Source organism: Pan troglodytes, chromosome X (genome assembly GCF_028858775.2).
Source record: "Pan troglodytes isolate AG18354 chromosome X, NHGRI_mPanTro3-v2.0_pri, whole genome shotgun sequence".
In the NCBI taxonomy this organism is placed as follows: Eukaryota; Metazoa; Chordata; class Mammalia; order Primates; family Hominidae; genus Pan; species Pan troglodytes.
Genome location: NC_072421.2, coordinates 116,147,380 through 116,163,060, shown reverse-complemented (window position 1 = coordinate 116,163,060; position 15,681 = coordinate 116,147,380). Strand labels below are relative to the sequence as shown.

At 35.6% G+C, this 15,681-nt stretch overlaps 1 protein-coding gene across 4 annotated transcripts in view; it reads right to left on the bottom strand.

Annotated features, from left to right (window-relative positions):
- Positions 1-15,681, bottom strand: part of DOCK11 (dedicator of cytokinesis 11) — a 191,259-nt gene that overhangs the window by 23,833 nt on the left and 151,745 nt on the right. For all 4 annotated transcript variants that reach the window (XM_016943352.4, XM_016943353.4, XM_016943356.3 and 1 more), the window contains 4 exons: positions 13,145-13,327; positions 10,195-10,308; positions 7,455-7,670; positions 7,311-7,368 (listed from right to left, as the gene is read on the bottom strand). In XM_016943352.4, the coding sequence (XP_016798841.1) occupies positions 7,311-7,368; positions 7,455-7,670; positions 10,195-10,308; positions 13,145-13,327 (571 nt within the window). The remainder of the gene's footprint in view (positions 1-7,310; positions 7,369-7,454; positions 7,671-10,194; positions 10,309-13,144; positions 13,328-15,681) is intronic.

The following is a 15,681-nucleotide window of genomic DNA, read 5'->3' as shown; positions in this document are numbered from 1 at the left end:
CACTGAGATTTGGGAGAGGAAGTGAGATGTTGGAGAAGGTCTGGCCTAGGACTTTTAAGAGAGTCAGGAAATAAAACAGATGGCAGGGATGAAGCATCCTAGAGAAAACAGGATGGGGCACTGGAAGAACCACCACTTTTGGAGTTACATAGACTCAGCTCTATCACTAACTGTGTGATTTTGTGCTAATGTTTATCTCCCTGGGACTATAAAAAGTTTTATCATCTGTAAAACAGGGATAATAAATAACTATGCAATGAGAATTAAATGAAATGTAAAGTGTTTAGAATGGAGCCTAGTAAATAAGTACTCAATGAATTATTATTAGCAAATAAGCCTACCAATAAATAAACTAGCCTTCTCAAGGTAGAATAAAATAATGGCTGCCAGCTGGACTCCTGGGAAGTAGGAAGTGAACTCAAGCTGAGAACACCTGCTGTAGGCTTCTGGACCAAATTGTTACTGTCAAGCAACAGTCTAGGTGTAAAGGCCACATGGTTCCCCTATAGATTCTAGACAGGGGAACATGTGTAAACATTCCTACTGTGTCTGCCTTTACCTTTATCTAAGTGGGCTGTAATTTTAGAGTTCAAGGAAAATTCTGCCTCTTTATAACATAACCATTGAAAACGTTTCAATGAAAAAGTTTCCTTCTGATAGGAGCTAGTCACACAGACACAAAAAAATGGCTGTTGCAATCTACTGTTCTACAACCTAACAGTGATACTTACAAATAATGACCTTTACTTACAATTAAGTATCTGGTAATCTTCCTGTTAGAGGTTGGGGAAGGAAGAAGGAAGGTTTAAAAAAAAATCAGACCTCATGTTGAAGAGATTTCTCAGAATTCTGGTGGAAAAGAGGTTATATATCAGGGCTTGGATTTTTCCAACTCTTCTTGTCTAAATGAAACCTAATCACTAGACATGTATCTTCTGGGTAAGCTGCTTGACAGAACATGGGTAGGAACCACACACAGAAGTAGGAACCACACTTCTTTGAGAGAAAGATGAAAGTCTGCTAGGGGAAGATAGGATTATTTTGAAATACTTTTTTTTTTTTTTTTTTTTGGAGACAGAGTGTTACCCCGTCACCTAGGCTGCAGTGCAGTAGCGTGATCATAGCTCATTCCAGCCTCGACTTCCTGGACTCAAGCCATCCTTCTGCCTCAGCCTCCCAAGTAGCTGGGACTACTGGTGCAAGCCACCACGGCTGGCAAATTTTTATATATTTTGTAGAAACCAGGTCTTGCCATGTTACCCAGGATGGTCTCAAACTCCTGAGCTCAAGTGATCCTACCCATCTCAGATTACCAAAGTGCTGAGATTATAGGTGTGAGCCACTACGCCTGGCTTTGAAATACTTTTTCAAGAAGGGAGAAATACATGGGAGTAGTCAGTGAGTTTTAATTAAGGAAGAAGGAGCCCCAGGAATGAAAGTGATATTTACTTTGACCCACCAAGCTGTGGGACCATTTTTGTTCAAATAAAGTAGTTAATAAAAGGCATTGGGCCAGGCGCGGTGGCTCACGCCTGTACTCCCAGCACTTTGGGGGGCCGAGGCAGGCAGATCACGAGGTCAGGAGATTGAGACCATCCTGGCTAACAGGGTGAAACCCCATCTCTACTAAAAAAAAAAAATACAAAAAATTAGCTGGGCGTGGTGGCGGGTGCCTGTAGTCCCAGCTACTCGGGAGGCTGAGGCAGGAGAATGGCGTGAACCCGGGAGGTGGAGCTTGCAGTGAGCCGAGATCACCACTGCACTCCAGCCTGGGTGACACAGCGAGACGCCATCTCAAAAAATAATAATAATAATAAATAAAAGGCGCTGAAGATAAAACATAGCCTGCTTCATTTCTGAAGATAAGCATGCCTAAAATGGTCTGTTACAAGACCTCTAGAGAGTTCTATTCAAAGTACTGGACCATAAAAAGATAAGGAACTTTCACCAGAATGTAAATCAATTCCTCATTTCCTTCTTCAACAAAGTCTTTCTATTAAAAGGAACAAGTCAGTTGAACAAACAGAGTGTTTAGTGACATGGTTCATTTACATTCAGGACAATACTCCTTATCTTGTTGTAAACATGTGATAAATAGTTCTCAGACTAGCAGCTGGTCTGTGGGATACTCTTTGTGCAGTAGCGCATTAGAAGAACTTTTTGAAATGTAGAAGAAACCATCCCACTTGATCAGCACTATCAAGTCAAGGGCCAGGCCGTAAAGAAGAGGGCCCAAGACTTGAGTGAAGAGACAAAGAACATAGCCTTTATTGAAGAAGATAGTGAATCCCTGAAGGCCTCGGGCAGCTAGGTCCATGACTGGGAGAAAAAAAATTCCCATCTGTTCAAAAGAGATTATTACTTTAAGTCATTTCCAAATGTAGGGCTTTTCTAGAATGCTGGGATTTAAGGGAGGATGAAGAAAGGCACACTCCTATGCCAGATGAGATGAGGCTAAAAGCATCTTGCTAGAGTCTTCGGGTGTATCTTAAGTAGAATTAGGGAAAATTATGTTTTATCTCAGGAACAAAGACATAAACACCCACTTTTGAAAGTCGTGTCTGGGTTATCTAGTGCAAAGACTACTATTGTGAATTTTCAGCTTCAGAGTCCAATATTCTTGCTAAGTGTGTTATCTTAATGCATCTGCCTGATAATGTATCTCTACCCAGAGATGACTATATTCCTCCCCCTTTTTGCTAAAGTTATCAACACCCATCAATATCCAATTATATCACGACCCTTTGTTAGAATCTTTAAAATGCTTGGAGAAAATCCTGATTCCTCTTAGTTCTAGAAAGATTTTCAGATGAAACAAGTTGCTGAGTCTAGAATTGGCCAATGTACATATCCCAACAGAAGGATGCATCTGTTTGAGGGATCTCATGTAGACCTATGCAGCCCTGTAGAAGGTGGTCCTGGAGAGTCTGCTATCAGTTTCTCTGGTATTTGACCAGGACTCTTGACCTTGCTGTTTATAGCTGTAACTTCTGTATTCCTGACTGCTGTCCTAGGGAAAGCAAGATGGAAACTGTTCAGATAGAGACCATAACCCTGAATCCAAGTTATCCCGTGAAAAAAAAGTGGGAAGGGGTGTGGAAGATGGGATAGCAGTGCAACCCTTGATTAAAAAGGATGGCCAGTCAGAAGAAGGATAAGAGCTAAGAGTCCTGAGGGGAGGATAAGAAGGGAAAAAGCTATGACTAGGAAAGAATGAGGGAATAAAAAGCTTCATGAAACTCAAGCTATGAGATCCTGGATACCACGTCTTGGGAAAGAGAGCATTACCCTGTAAGGAATGAAAAAAACCAGATTCTATGGGAAAGGAAATTCCTTTTTCTGGGTTGATGGGTGAATCCTTGCAGGCCTGAAGCTTTGCTGAACCTAGGATGCTATTTGGTGGTGAAAGAATGCAGAGACTTGACTCTTGTCTTCCCTGGGGAAAACAGTTGTACCCTCTCTTAGGAAAAGAAAAAAGAGAGAATGTGATCTAGAAAATTTGAGGTTCTCAAACAAAATAAAAATAAGCAAATTCTGACATTTTTTATTTTATATTTTTTGGGAGGGAGGAGAATAGCTGACACTCAGTATTATCACTTTGAGGTGCCTTCAATAAAGGGAAGAGAATAGTGATCCTTAAGTCTCTTTGGTAGAACAAGCAAGAGCTCAGGCTGCCTGAAAGAAGTTTGAGGGTAGGGTGAGGGTGGGGGCAGGGAGTACTGCATACCTCCTTTCCCTTTTCCTGTCAATTCAGTGCCTGACACAGTGAAGAAAAGGATCTGGAAATGGTCCCTTGTGGGTGCTGTGTAGTCACCTTTGAGGGGCAAGGGCCCCTAAGCCCTTCCCTGCTTAGGCAATGATCCAATAGGGCAAAGTATTTTTTTTCCTTAAAAACGCTACACAGTAGAACATCTGCTTCCAATGTGTCAACTGATGAGTAGTATTTTATTCCATCTTGATTTAAAAATGTTTTATAATGTACTTCAAGAGAAACTGGTTAGGAATTAGAGAAAACAAAACATTTTTCGCAATGGATATGTATCAGGGATTTAAAATATACTCTAATGCTCCTTCCCTCTTGGCTTCATTATCAAAGGGCACTTAATGATAGAAAACAAAGAGTTCTAAAGGTGCCCAATTATCTTTGTCAAATACGTTGGTCTTAAGTGTAAATTCAATGATTTTTTTTCAGTTCTGCACTCAAATGTATTTTCATTTACTCTGTCAATTGCCGGGTCTTATCTAGACTTCAAAAAGCTCACTAATGCTTTCTCAGAATGGATGGGAGGTTAACAGATTATAGGTTTTTTAAAAAAAATAGTTTTGGAGGAACAGGTGATTTTTTGTTACATGGATAAGTCCTTTAGCAGTAATTTCTGAGATTTTGGTGTACCTGTCACCAGAGCAGTACCCAATGTGTAGTCTTTAATTCCTCCCTGGCCCCCACCCCCAGTCCCCAAAGTCCATTATATCATTCTTATGCCTTTAAATCCTCATAGCTTAGCTCCCACTTATAAGCAAGAACATACAATATTTGGTTTCCATTCCTGAGTTAGTTCACTTAGAATAATACTCAGTTTACGTTTTTAACTTGTGTTTTAAATTGGTAGTCGACCTTGGTATAGCTAGCATAGTTGAATCAGCTAATTAAGAAAAAAAAAGGTGTTTTGGATCACTGAAGCTAAGTGGGGAAAACCCTGAGGACTTTTACTACTACCACTATTTTAGAATAAGGTTTTCTAATTTAGGCAAATAGAATTTTCCAGGTTTAAAAATAGATGGCATCAGCAAACCACCATGGCACATGTTTACCTATGTAACAAACCTGCACATCCTGCACATGTATCCCAGAACTTAAAATAAAATAAAATTTAATTAAAAGAAATTTAAAAATAGATGACACCTATAAATAAATATGTAAATTCTCTTAAACATCATTTTTTTTTAACATTCAAAACAACATTTTCTCCTCATTAGTGAAGAGTGCTTTGATTTCTATGAAGAATAAATTCTAAAAAACCTTGAGGGTATTATGAAATATATAAATGGCTAGTTGAAAATATTATTTCCACTTCCTGAAACGTATCAGTTTGGTGTTTATGCTAGCTGCCCCATGCTAATATCCAGAAAAACCATAGCAAGAAATTATATTTCTAAAGCTTAAGGACTGATAATAAAGACAAATAATTCTTGATTTTTGCTTAGCTTTAATGTCTCTGCACTTGTGAAAAAAACAAAAACATTCCAGGAAATAGTTTTAATATAATTAACTATTTTCAAAGTCTAAAAAGTACAGTTTTAGACTTAGTGGACATAAAAATCTTCAGATTTCTACTGCTATTATTATTATTTAGATGGAGTTTTGTTCTCGTCGCCCAGGCTGGAGTGCAGTGGCGTGATCTTGGCTCACTGCAACCTCCGCCTCCTGGGTTCAAGCGCTCCTGCCTCAGCCTTCTGAGTAGTTGGGATTACACGTGTGTGCCACAACGTCCCGGGTTTCACCATGTTGTCTAGGGTGGTCTTGAACTCCTGACCTCAGGTGATCACCTACCTTGGCCTCCCAAAGTGCTGGGATTATAGGCGTGAGCCACCATGCCTGGCCAGATTTCTAATTAAAAAGATGAGATAATATTAATCTATTTCTCTGAAGACATACTTGAAATCACGGTACTCCGTTTAAGGTTCTCATATCTTGTCAGTTTATTTGGAATTTCAGGTGTGTAATTTCAATATTTACTTATACTGTGATTTCATATGCATACCAGTGATTTTTAAAAAAACCCTCAAATGGGGCCTTATTTTGGTAATTAATCTCCTTCTCTGTTTAAAACTCACATATGTATACTAAAAGGAGAAAACTAAAGTATATCAAACACATAGATTATTCAAAAGAATTCCAGAGTCAGACAGAAAGTGTTAATTTAAAATATAAGTAAAATGAATCTACATTTTACTTAAGAAGAATCTTTTTTAAAAAATTTATTTATTTATTTATTTATTTATTATTTTTTGAGACAGGGTCTTGTCCTGTCACCCAGGTTGGAGTGCAGTGTCCTGGGCTCAAGCTATGATCCTACCTCACCCTCCTTCGTAGCTGGAACCACAGGCATGTGACACCATGCCCAGCTAATTTTTGTATTTTTGTAGAGATAGGGTTTCACCATTCCTGCCAAGGCTGGTCTCAAATTCCTGGGCTCAAGTGATCCACCTACCCATGCCTCCCAAAGTGTTGACATTACAGGTCTGAGTCACCACACTCGGCCAAGAATCTTTTTAGAAAAAGATTCTCCACATGGGTGTTATATGAGGCAATCAAACACTGAGCCTCAGTGTGAAATGATAGATATACAGTTAACTGTAGGAATTCTGTAATTAAAAAATAAAACAAAATATGGTTGTGTTCGTACAGCTGAAGCCAGAGTGATATGACTCCTTTAATAAGTTGGTTTCATTTTGCCGTATTGTTACTCATTCCACTGCCTTAAAGGAAGTAGCTTGGACATTGAGATAGAGATTTCTTGGTTGCCAGCTCCATTGCCAATCAATGTTTAAACCTAACTCAACTGGGTTACTATTTGAGCAGATGCAGTTTGTTCAACAATACTGTTGAGCAGTAGCCAACAATACTGTTTATGGAAAGGGACACTTCCAAGTAGACTTCCTGAATTAGGAATCTTAAATTAGGAATCCAGGGCTGCTGGACCTAAAGCCCTTCAAGAGTATGACTCCCTTTTAGTACCCAGGTATCACTGCACTAAAGTGGCTGGGGAGACATAGTCTATGGGCAGTTTGGTGATGTTAAGACACATGACGGGGAAACAAATAATCTGTGTTATCCCAACTTGAGCCTTGAGAAGAGTTTAATTTGTGGCAGTCTTCCAGGGAGGGACAGTCTTGGAAAATAAACACTGGGCATCAGGCCTGGCCCTGTACTATTTTTTTTTTATATTTTATATTTTATTTTAAAATAGGTACAGGATCACACTCTGTTGCCCAGGCTGGTCTCAAACTCCTGGCCTCAAGCAATCCTCCAGCCTTGGCCTCCCAAAGCACTGGGATTACAGGCATGAGCCACTGCACCTGGCCACCCTGTACTATTTAACTTTTCTTGTAATCTCTAATGAAAGCAGAAGGGACAACAAACAATCCAGTCTTCTTTTATAACAGCTTATTTTTAACACTGAATAAGGCCAAGGGTGAACATATTTTTCAGTGTTCTATTATATCATATTCATAGCTAAACTACAAAGATAAAAAACTATTATGCTAAATGAAAATCCCCCCCATCTCTAAAAACAGAAATATCTTACTTTTTCGATGAAGAAACTCTGCAACTAGAGCTGCTACATGGACATAACACATCGCAGCCTGAAAAAGGATGACAGAGAAAGAACTGTCAGAACATGCTCAAGGTGTTTTGAAGGGCTGTTTAGAACAAAACTTTAAGTAGTCACCTCTGAAAAATCTCCATTTTTTACATGAATCTTGGCCATGCTATCAAGCCAGGTTTTCCTGAGCTCTGGGGTGCTTGCATAGGACTTGGCTAAGCTATACTGGAGATCAATTAGCATTTCAGGGTCTTTCTCATGCTCCTTCATTTGGGCAGTGGCCATAAGAACAGTGCGGATTCTCTTGGTCAAGTCTTTGACTTCTGCGGGAAAGGCAGTTGCCTAATTTCAAAACAAACAAAAAAGACAAGTTGAACAACAATATCGATGTGCTCTAAGGCTTGTCATCCAATGCTGAGGACATATGATTTTCACTTCCTGTTACAGTTCTTGGTATTGCATATAGTACACTGAAATAATTTTAAATAAATTATTTTTTAAATATGTAACTAGCCCAGGCTTCAAAGGCTCTAACCTTGGTGGCAGTACATTCACAGGACATAAAAGCATTAGCTCTGGAGCCAGACTACCTGGCTTTGAATCCCAGATCCTCCATTGTGAATTGCACAGCCATGGGAGTGATCTTTGTTTGCCGTTTTCTTGTAACAGTAACTAAAAACTAATAGCTTACTATGTGCCAAGCACTAGTCTGGGTTCTTTACATGTTTTAATTTTTACGACAACCCTATGAGTTAAGCACTATTATAAAAAAGTGTTTAAATGCTCGACCAAAGTCTCAAAATTGGTAAATGTTAGAGACAGGATTTTCACCCAGGCAGTCTGGCCCTAGAGCTGGTGCTCTTGGCCACTCTTCCATTCTGATAAGCATACCTACTCCATCCACTAACTACCACATACACTAAGGTGAAAACCATACTGCAGAAATTTCTGTTTACACAAATGGGAGGTCATGAATCACAGAACGTTCCAGAAAGTTTAGAGAGATCATTAAGCTTTCAAAGTTTGTTTTTGGCACCAAGAATACCAGAGTTTCCTCTTTACCCTAGCCACTGCTAAGGAAGTCCTATTGCATCCTCTTAACCCCCACAGGAGTAATCACAATTATCTATATGATTCAGAGATGATGAGGAAGAGACAGGTACAGGGGTTAGGGAGCTTGTCAATATAAACACAATATGTGGGGGAAATGGTTTGAAACACTGCCTTCTTGGCCGGGAGCAGTGGCTCATGCCTGTAATCCCAGCACTTTGGGAGGCCGAGGCAAGAGGACCACCTGAGGTCAGGAGTTCGAGACCAGCCTGGCCAACATGGTGAAATCCCATTTCTATTAAAAATATAAAAAATTACCCAGGCGTGGTGGCAGGCGCCTGTAATCCCAGCTACTCGGGAGGCTGAGGCAGGAAAATCACTTGAACCTGGGAGGTGGAGGTTGCAGTGAGCCAAGATCGGGCCATTGCACTCCAGCCTGGGCAACAAGAGTGAAACTCCGTCTCTAAGTAAATAAATAAATACAATAGAAATAAAAAATACCTACCTGGCTTTGAATCCCTTTAAAAATAATAATTATATACATAAAGTTCCTTTCTATACATTAATAGAGATCCCATTTACCAGGGGAAAGCTGTATCTTTTCGTAATAGGGTTTGTTGGTAATGACTGCCATAACAGAATAAAACTAAGTCATTTCATAAATGAGTTATGGAAAAGAAAAAGATTTCCTATCAAGGAGAGAGTACACAAGCCCCATTTACCTAGAAAAACTTACCAATCTACCTATATAACATAGTACTAAGGATGGTAACAACTGGTAAAAACAATTCCTTAGAGTATAAGCATAAGTGGTGTAACTTGTTTCTATGCTCACAAGATTAGCTGGAGCATATACTGATCCCCCGCGGAACTAGTAGAACTGGCTGGAAAGCAAACTTTCCCAGCCTGAGAGCGGCTGGCACTACACGCTGTTATTTTTCAGTACAAGCAACATTCCTATGGGAATATTTTTTGGTACATAGATTCTACACATCCAAACATCAAATATGCTGTGACTAAGAGCTTTAAATCTTTTTCAGATTTTACACAATGTTGTCAAACTGTGCTGGAAGATGACCTTTCCCAAGAATGGGGATGATTCATTCTTCTGGGAGGAAAAGTCCTATTGGCAAAGGATTCTTCTTCCCTTGTATACATGTGTCACTGAAGATCAGAACCTGCACTCTATGCAACAAAGCAACAGATGAATTTTTACAGTGCTGTAAGTTTTAAGCATATAGGAAAGAAAGTGGAACAGTGGTCAGAGTCTTGGGTTTGGCCTCAGCAAAATGGTGCTTAAGAGTGACAGCCTTGGTGTTAACAGATAATTTTCAAAACTCACAAAACCATCAAATAATGAATCCCTTCTGTGCCATTTCTCATCCATTGGCAATGGATCAGGCAACTGTTAGCTATTCTAAGTGAAATTTTGTGAAATTTCAAATTCAGTGCTTATTTAACCAATATTAAAAGTGGTGACAATTGTTAAGAAATAAAGGATCTATGTATTTTCTGAGCAAGTTTGGAAATGAAGCCCAGAAAAAAAAAATTCAGATTCGACTTGCCATAACAACTATGAATACATAGTATATTCATTCATCCATCCACTAAACTGATATTGAATATATGCTATGTACCAGGCAGTGTTCTAGGTACTAGAGATATAGTGATGTATAAGACAAAGCCCTTAACTCATAAAACTCACATTCCGTACATTCTATACTAACAAAAGTTGTGAATCCAATGACAGTTTAAGAGTTTAAACTTCCCTGATAGCAAAGGTGGTTCTAATTTATTATATGAAATGAGAACATACCTTCATAGGTCTGTCACTATTTGCAAAATTATTGATAATGAATAAAGACTCCTGAAATCTTGATCCTCCGCTTAGTGCTACATCAGCTATCAGTTGGCTTACAGCAATTATTATCTGTGGGAAGAAGTAAATATTATTTTCCAAATAACTTTTGAACAAATGCTGCCTACGCTCATCATTTTATAAGTATATAAGCACTCACATGAAATGCTTCTTTTAAAGATTCTACACTGTACCATCATAATGTACCCTTCATATATGAGGGGTTTACATTCTTCTGCTGAAATAGTAACTTGAAAGGCCCTATTTCAAATTTTAAAGGATCTTTCTTGGTTAGACGTAAACAATTTTTCAAAACTCATAGCATAGCCAGATCTAAAACTATTTTCATAATAGTGAACTGATACAATGGTAGTCAGGTCTCCATTTTAAATATGCTTTCTAGGTTGTAGCTGTGGCAAAGGTGAGAATAAATCATGTTTTTCTTTGATGATTTCTCATTCCTTTTCACTAGTCTATTTTAGTTGGCTGGACTTCCAAGTCCAGTGCCTCAGCAACTTTCTTTGTTTTTGACCAGGGTTTACCTAGTTTAACAAAAGTTTATGGAATGGACTTTGATGGTACTTTTTATTTTTTGGGACAGGGTCTCACTCTATTGCCCAGGCTGGAATGCAGTGGTATGGTCTTGGTTCACTGGTTCACTGCAGCCTCGACCTCCCAGGCTCAGGTGATCCTCCCACCTCAGCCTCCCAAGTAGCTGGGACTACAGATGTGTGCCACCACACCTAACTAATTTTTTATATTTTTGTAGGGACAGGATTTTGCCATGTTGCCTAGGCTGGTCTCGAGCTCCTGGGCTCAAGTGATCCACCCACTTATGCCGCCCAAAGTGCTAGGATTACAGGCATGAACCACTGTCTTTGATGGGACTTTTAAATCTCTCAGTCTCCCTTGGGTGAATGCCAAAACAATGCATACTAAGATGTTAATGGCTGGATGCTTTACCACTGGTCCTAGGAAGCAAGATACAGTAATAGCCATGTGTATGGGCTCTAGAGTTGAATGCCTTAGATACAAATCTTGACTTTATCAATAATTCACTGTGTGGCTTTGGAAAAGCTATTTAACCTTTCTGTGCCTCATGTTTCTCATCTGTAAAATGCCTATGATAAAAATCCCTACTTTGTAGAGGATGAAAGAGATCATAACCATTAGAGTACTAGTTAATCCTTTATTGAGCACTTATTATGTGCCAGACAGTGTTCTAAGTCTTCATATTTATTAATTTGTCTATATTTGACTAAAAGACTTAAAGAAAACTGATGCTTTGACCCAGAAGAATCAATACCAATGGGGGAATTTCAGGTATATTGGCACATAAATTAGAACAATGTTCTGGGGGAAGGTGGGTTTCCAAGTGCCATCTCATATAAAAGCAAATAGTAAAGGACCTAATGTGTAATGATGGCTGACTCTAACATGCAAAAGTAATTATATAGCAGACTTTTACAGGAAGCATACACAGTATTCCTATTAGATTTTCACATTATTGATGACATTTTTCAACAAGCTGCTTATGGTTGTTTCCCCACTAATAATCCTATCTTCAGTAAACAACTCTAATGGGACAGACCATGACAGTAAAGATATAAATAGGACCAAGGATTTCCCATATTACAATGAAGGCTACTGAGTCAAGCAGTCCCAATTGTGGTTTAGTTCAGAGCTATTTCATCCAATAAACCCAAAAGTATGGAGATGTTGAATAATAACTATCATGTAGGAAGTATCTATCTTGTGCTACACATTGTGTCAGGCACTACAGGCACTATACACGCCTTATTTTAATCCTCAGGGTAACTCTGCAAAGTGAAATATTCAGTCTCATTTTACAAATAAGGGAACAGGTTCAGCCAGATTGAGTGACTTGCTTAGGGTCACAGGGCATGTAAGGATTTAAGCTATGATTTAAGTGCAGGTAGGCCTGATTCCAAAGTCAATGCTTTCCACTAAACCTTGACACATCTCTCATTTTTAAAATAAGTGGGCATACTGGAGCATGAAAAACATAAACTATGTTATCTGTTCTGTAAAATCTAACAAGCTTGTTATTTAATCACCTCATTTAATCCTCATAAAAATCCTATGAGCTAGGTAACAATATTTACCCCACCAGATTTGCAGAAACTGAGGCACTGAGAGGCTAAGGAAGTAACTTGCTCCAGGTCACATAGTATGTGGCAGTCCTCAAATTTAAACTAGAGACTGGGCACGGTGGCTCATGCTTGTAATCGCAGCACTTTGGGAGGTTAAGGTGGGTGGATCACCTGAGGTCAGGAGTTTGAGACCAGCCTGGCCAACATGGTGAAACCCCGTCTCTACTAAAAATAGAAAAATTAGCTGGGCATAGTGGTGCATGCCTGTAATCCTACTTGGGAGGCTGAGGCAGGAGAATCACTTGAGCCCGGGAGATGGAGGTTGCAGTGAGCCGAGATCATGCCACAGCACTCCAGCCTGGGTGACAGGGCGAGACTCCGTCTCAAAAAATAAAATAAAATAAAATAAAATTTGAAATAAAGCCTATGCTCTTCTCTGCTCAGGAGTAGCTCTATTCCATAGAAATATGACACATGCCACATACGTAATTATCAATTACCTAGTAGCCACACTAAAAAGAGACTTATTTTAATATACTTAACCTAATACAGGCAACATATCATTTCAACATATAATCAATATAAAACAATTGAGATCTTCTATTTTTTTCATACTTAGTCTTCAAAAGCCATAGTATATTTTACACTTTCAGAACATCTAAATTTAGACTAGCCACACATCAAGTGCTAGATGGCCACATTGTATTGGACTGGGTTGGGTGGCTCTGGATCTTGATCTAGAGGTTAAAGATTGAAGAGAAGAAAGATGAAGAGGCGCTTTTATTTTCACTGACCTGTAGATGTGTCCTCAAAAAGGTTTTCCTTTTGGTATACTCAAAGTTGTTTCTCATCAAAAGATACAAAAGTGCAGATGCTTCATTCCTGGTTGAGCTAATCTTCGATGTGCAGCACTTTAAAACCTCATAGCAAAATGCAGCACACATGTTTACTCTTCCTTTGAAAAATGCTGAAGGAAACTAAAGAACAGGGAAAACAGAAATAAGTATTTAAAATCCAATCATAAAATCAATAGAATATCAAGTGCCCTCTATACCCTCACCTAAAACTATGCTGGGGGCTTTGAGGATACAAAATCAACATAAGGCAGGCTCTGCTCTCCAGAGAGCCTGAACTAGTTAACATAAACACCAGCATGTGATAATAATAGAACTTAAGTCAGTATATAAGTTATTACAAAGATGTAGAAGTAGTGAATATAAACGCTATAGATCTGAGAAGAGCTCGAGAGTCCGCAACATATTATAGTATTATACTATATCTATTATATATTATATATGTATTATATATTATATATTAATATATTATATATGTATTATATATCATATATTAATATATTATATATGTATTATATATCATATATTAATATATATATTATATGTATATAATATATATAATTTATGTTATATATAAATATATAAATGTATAATTACATATTACATATTAATATATTAACATATCAATATAATATATTATTATATAATAATATATTGTCTCAGCACGTTGATGTTCACAATAAAGGAACTGTTGAAATATAAAGCAAAAGAGTAAGTAATGAAAATTGACCTTCCCATTTTTAAGCCCCCATTTGAGACCCATCATTCATCATTTCAGGCATTCTTTCAAAACATATTGAGAACCTGCTTACTGTATTATGGCGGTGCAAAAGTAATTGCCACTATATCACTATATAGTGGCAAAAACCGCAATTACTTTTATATATATATTATATTATTATATAATATTATTATATTATATAATATTACAATGTATGTTATATTATATAATATTACAATGTATGTTATATTATATAATATTACAATTTATATATTATATTATATAAATTATAATTTATATATTATATTATATAAATTATAATTTATATATTATATTATATAAATTATAATTTATATAATATATTATATATTATATAGTATTATAATTTATATATTATATATTAGAGAGTATTATAATTTATATAATATATATTAGATAGTATTATAATTTATATATTATATTATATATTATAATTTATATATTATATAATATTATAATTTATATTATATATTATATTATTATATAATATTATAATTTATATTATATATTATATTATATAATATATTACATATTATATTATAATAATATATTATATATTATTATATATTATAAAATATATTATTTATTAAATATTACATTATAATATATTATATATTATTAAATATTATATATTATTAAATATTATATATTAGTAAATGTTATATTATAATATATAATATATAATTAAATATTATATGTAATAATATATTATATATTATTATATATTATATTATATGTAATAATATATTATATATTATTATATATTATATTATATTATATATTATATATTATTATATATTATATTATATTATATATTATATATTATTATATATTATATTATAATAATATATTATATATTATTATATATATTATATATTATTATATAATATATTATAATAATATATAATATATTATTACATATTATATTATAATATATTATATGTTATTATATATTATATTATAATAATATATTATATATTATTATATAATATATTATAATAATATATTATATATTATTATATATTATATTATAATAATATATTATATATTATTATATATTATATTATAATAATATATTATATATTATTATATATTATATTATATATTATATAATAATTATTAATATATAATATATAAACATATAATATATTAACATATAATATATCTTATATATTATATTTATATATTAATATATAATATATATGTTAATATATATTAATATATAATAACATGTATAATATATTATATAATAATATATATAAAAGTAATTGCGGTTTTTGCCACTATATAGTGATATAGTGGCAATTACTTTTGCACCGCCATAATACAGTAAGCAGGTTCTCAATATGTTTTGAAAGAATGCCTGAAATGATGAATGATGGGTCTCAAATGGGGGCTTAAAAATGGGAAGGTCAATTTTCATTACTTACTCTTTTGCTTTATATTTCAACAGTTCCTTTATTGTGAACATCAACGTGCTGAGAAAATTATAGCTAAAATCTACTCAGCAAGTGAATTTCATCTTTTAACAAATGGGATATAGGAGATACACACACACACACACACACACACACACACACATATCCTCTTCACATAAACACTGATAGTTAAGATACATTTTAGCATAGAAAAGGAGTAAGAAAGTGACTAATTATCAAAAGAGACAAGTGGCCTGTTCCTTTAAGAATGTATTCAGTCTGCTTTGTGGAAGACACAA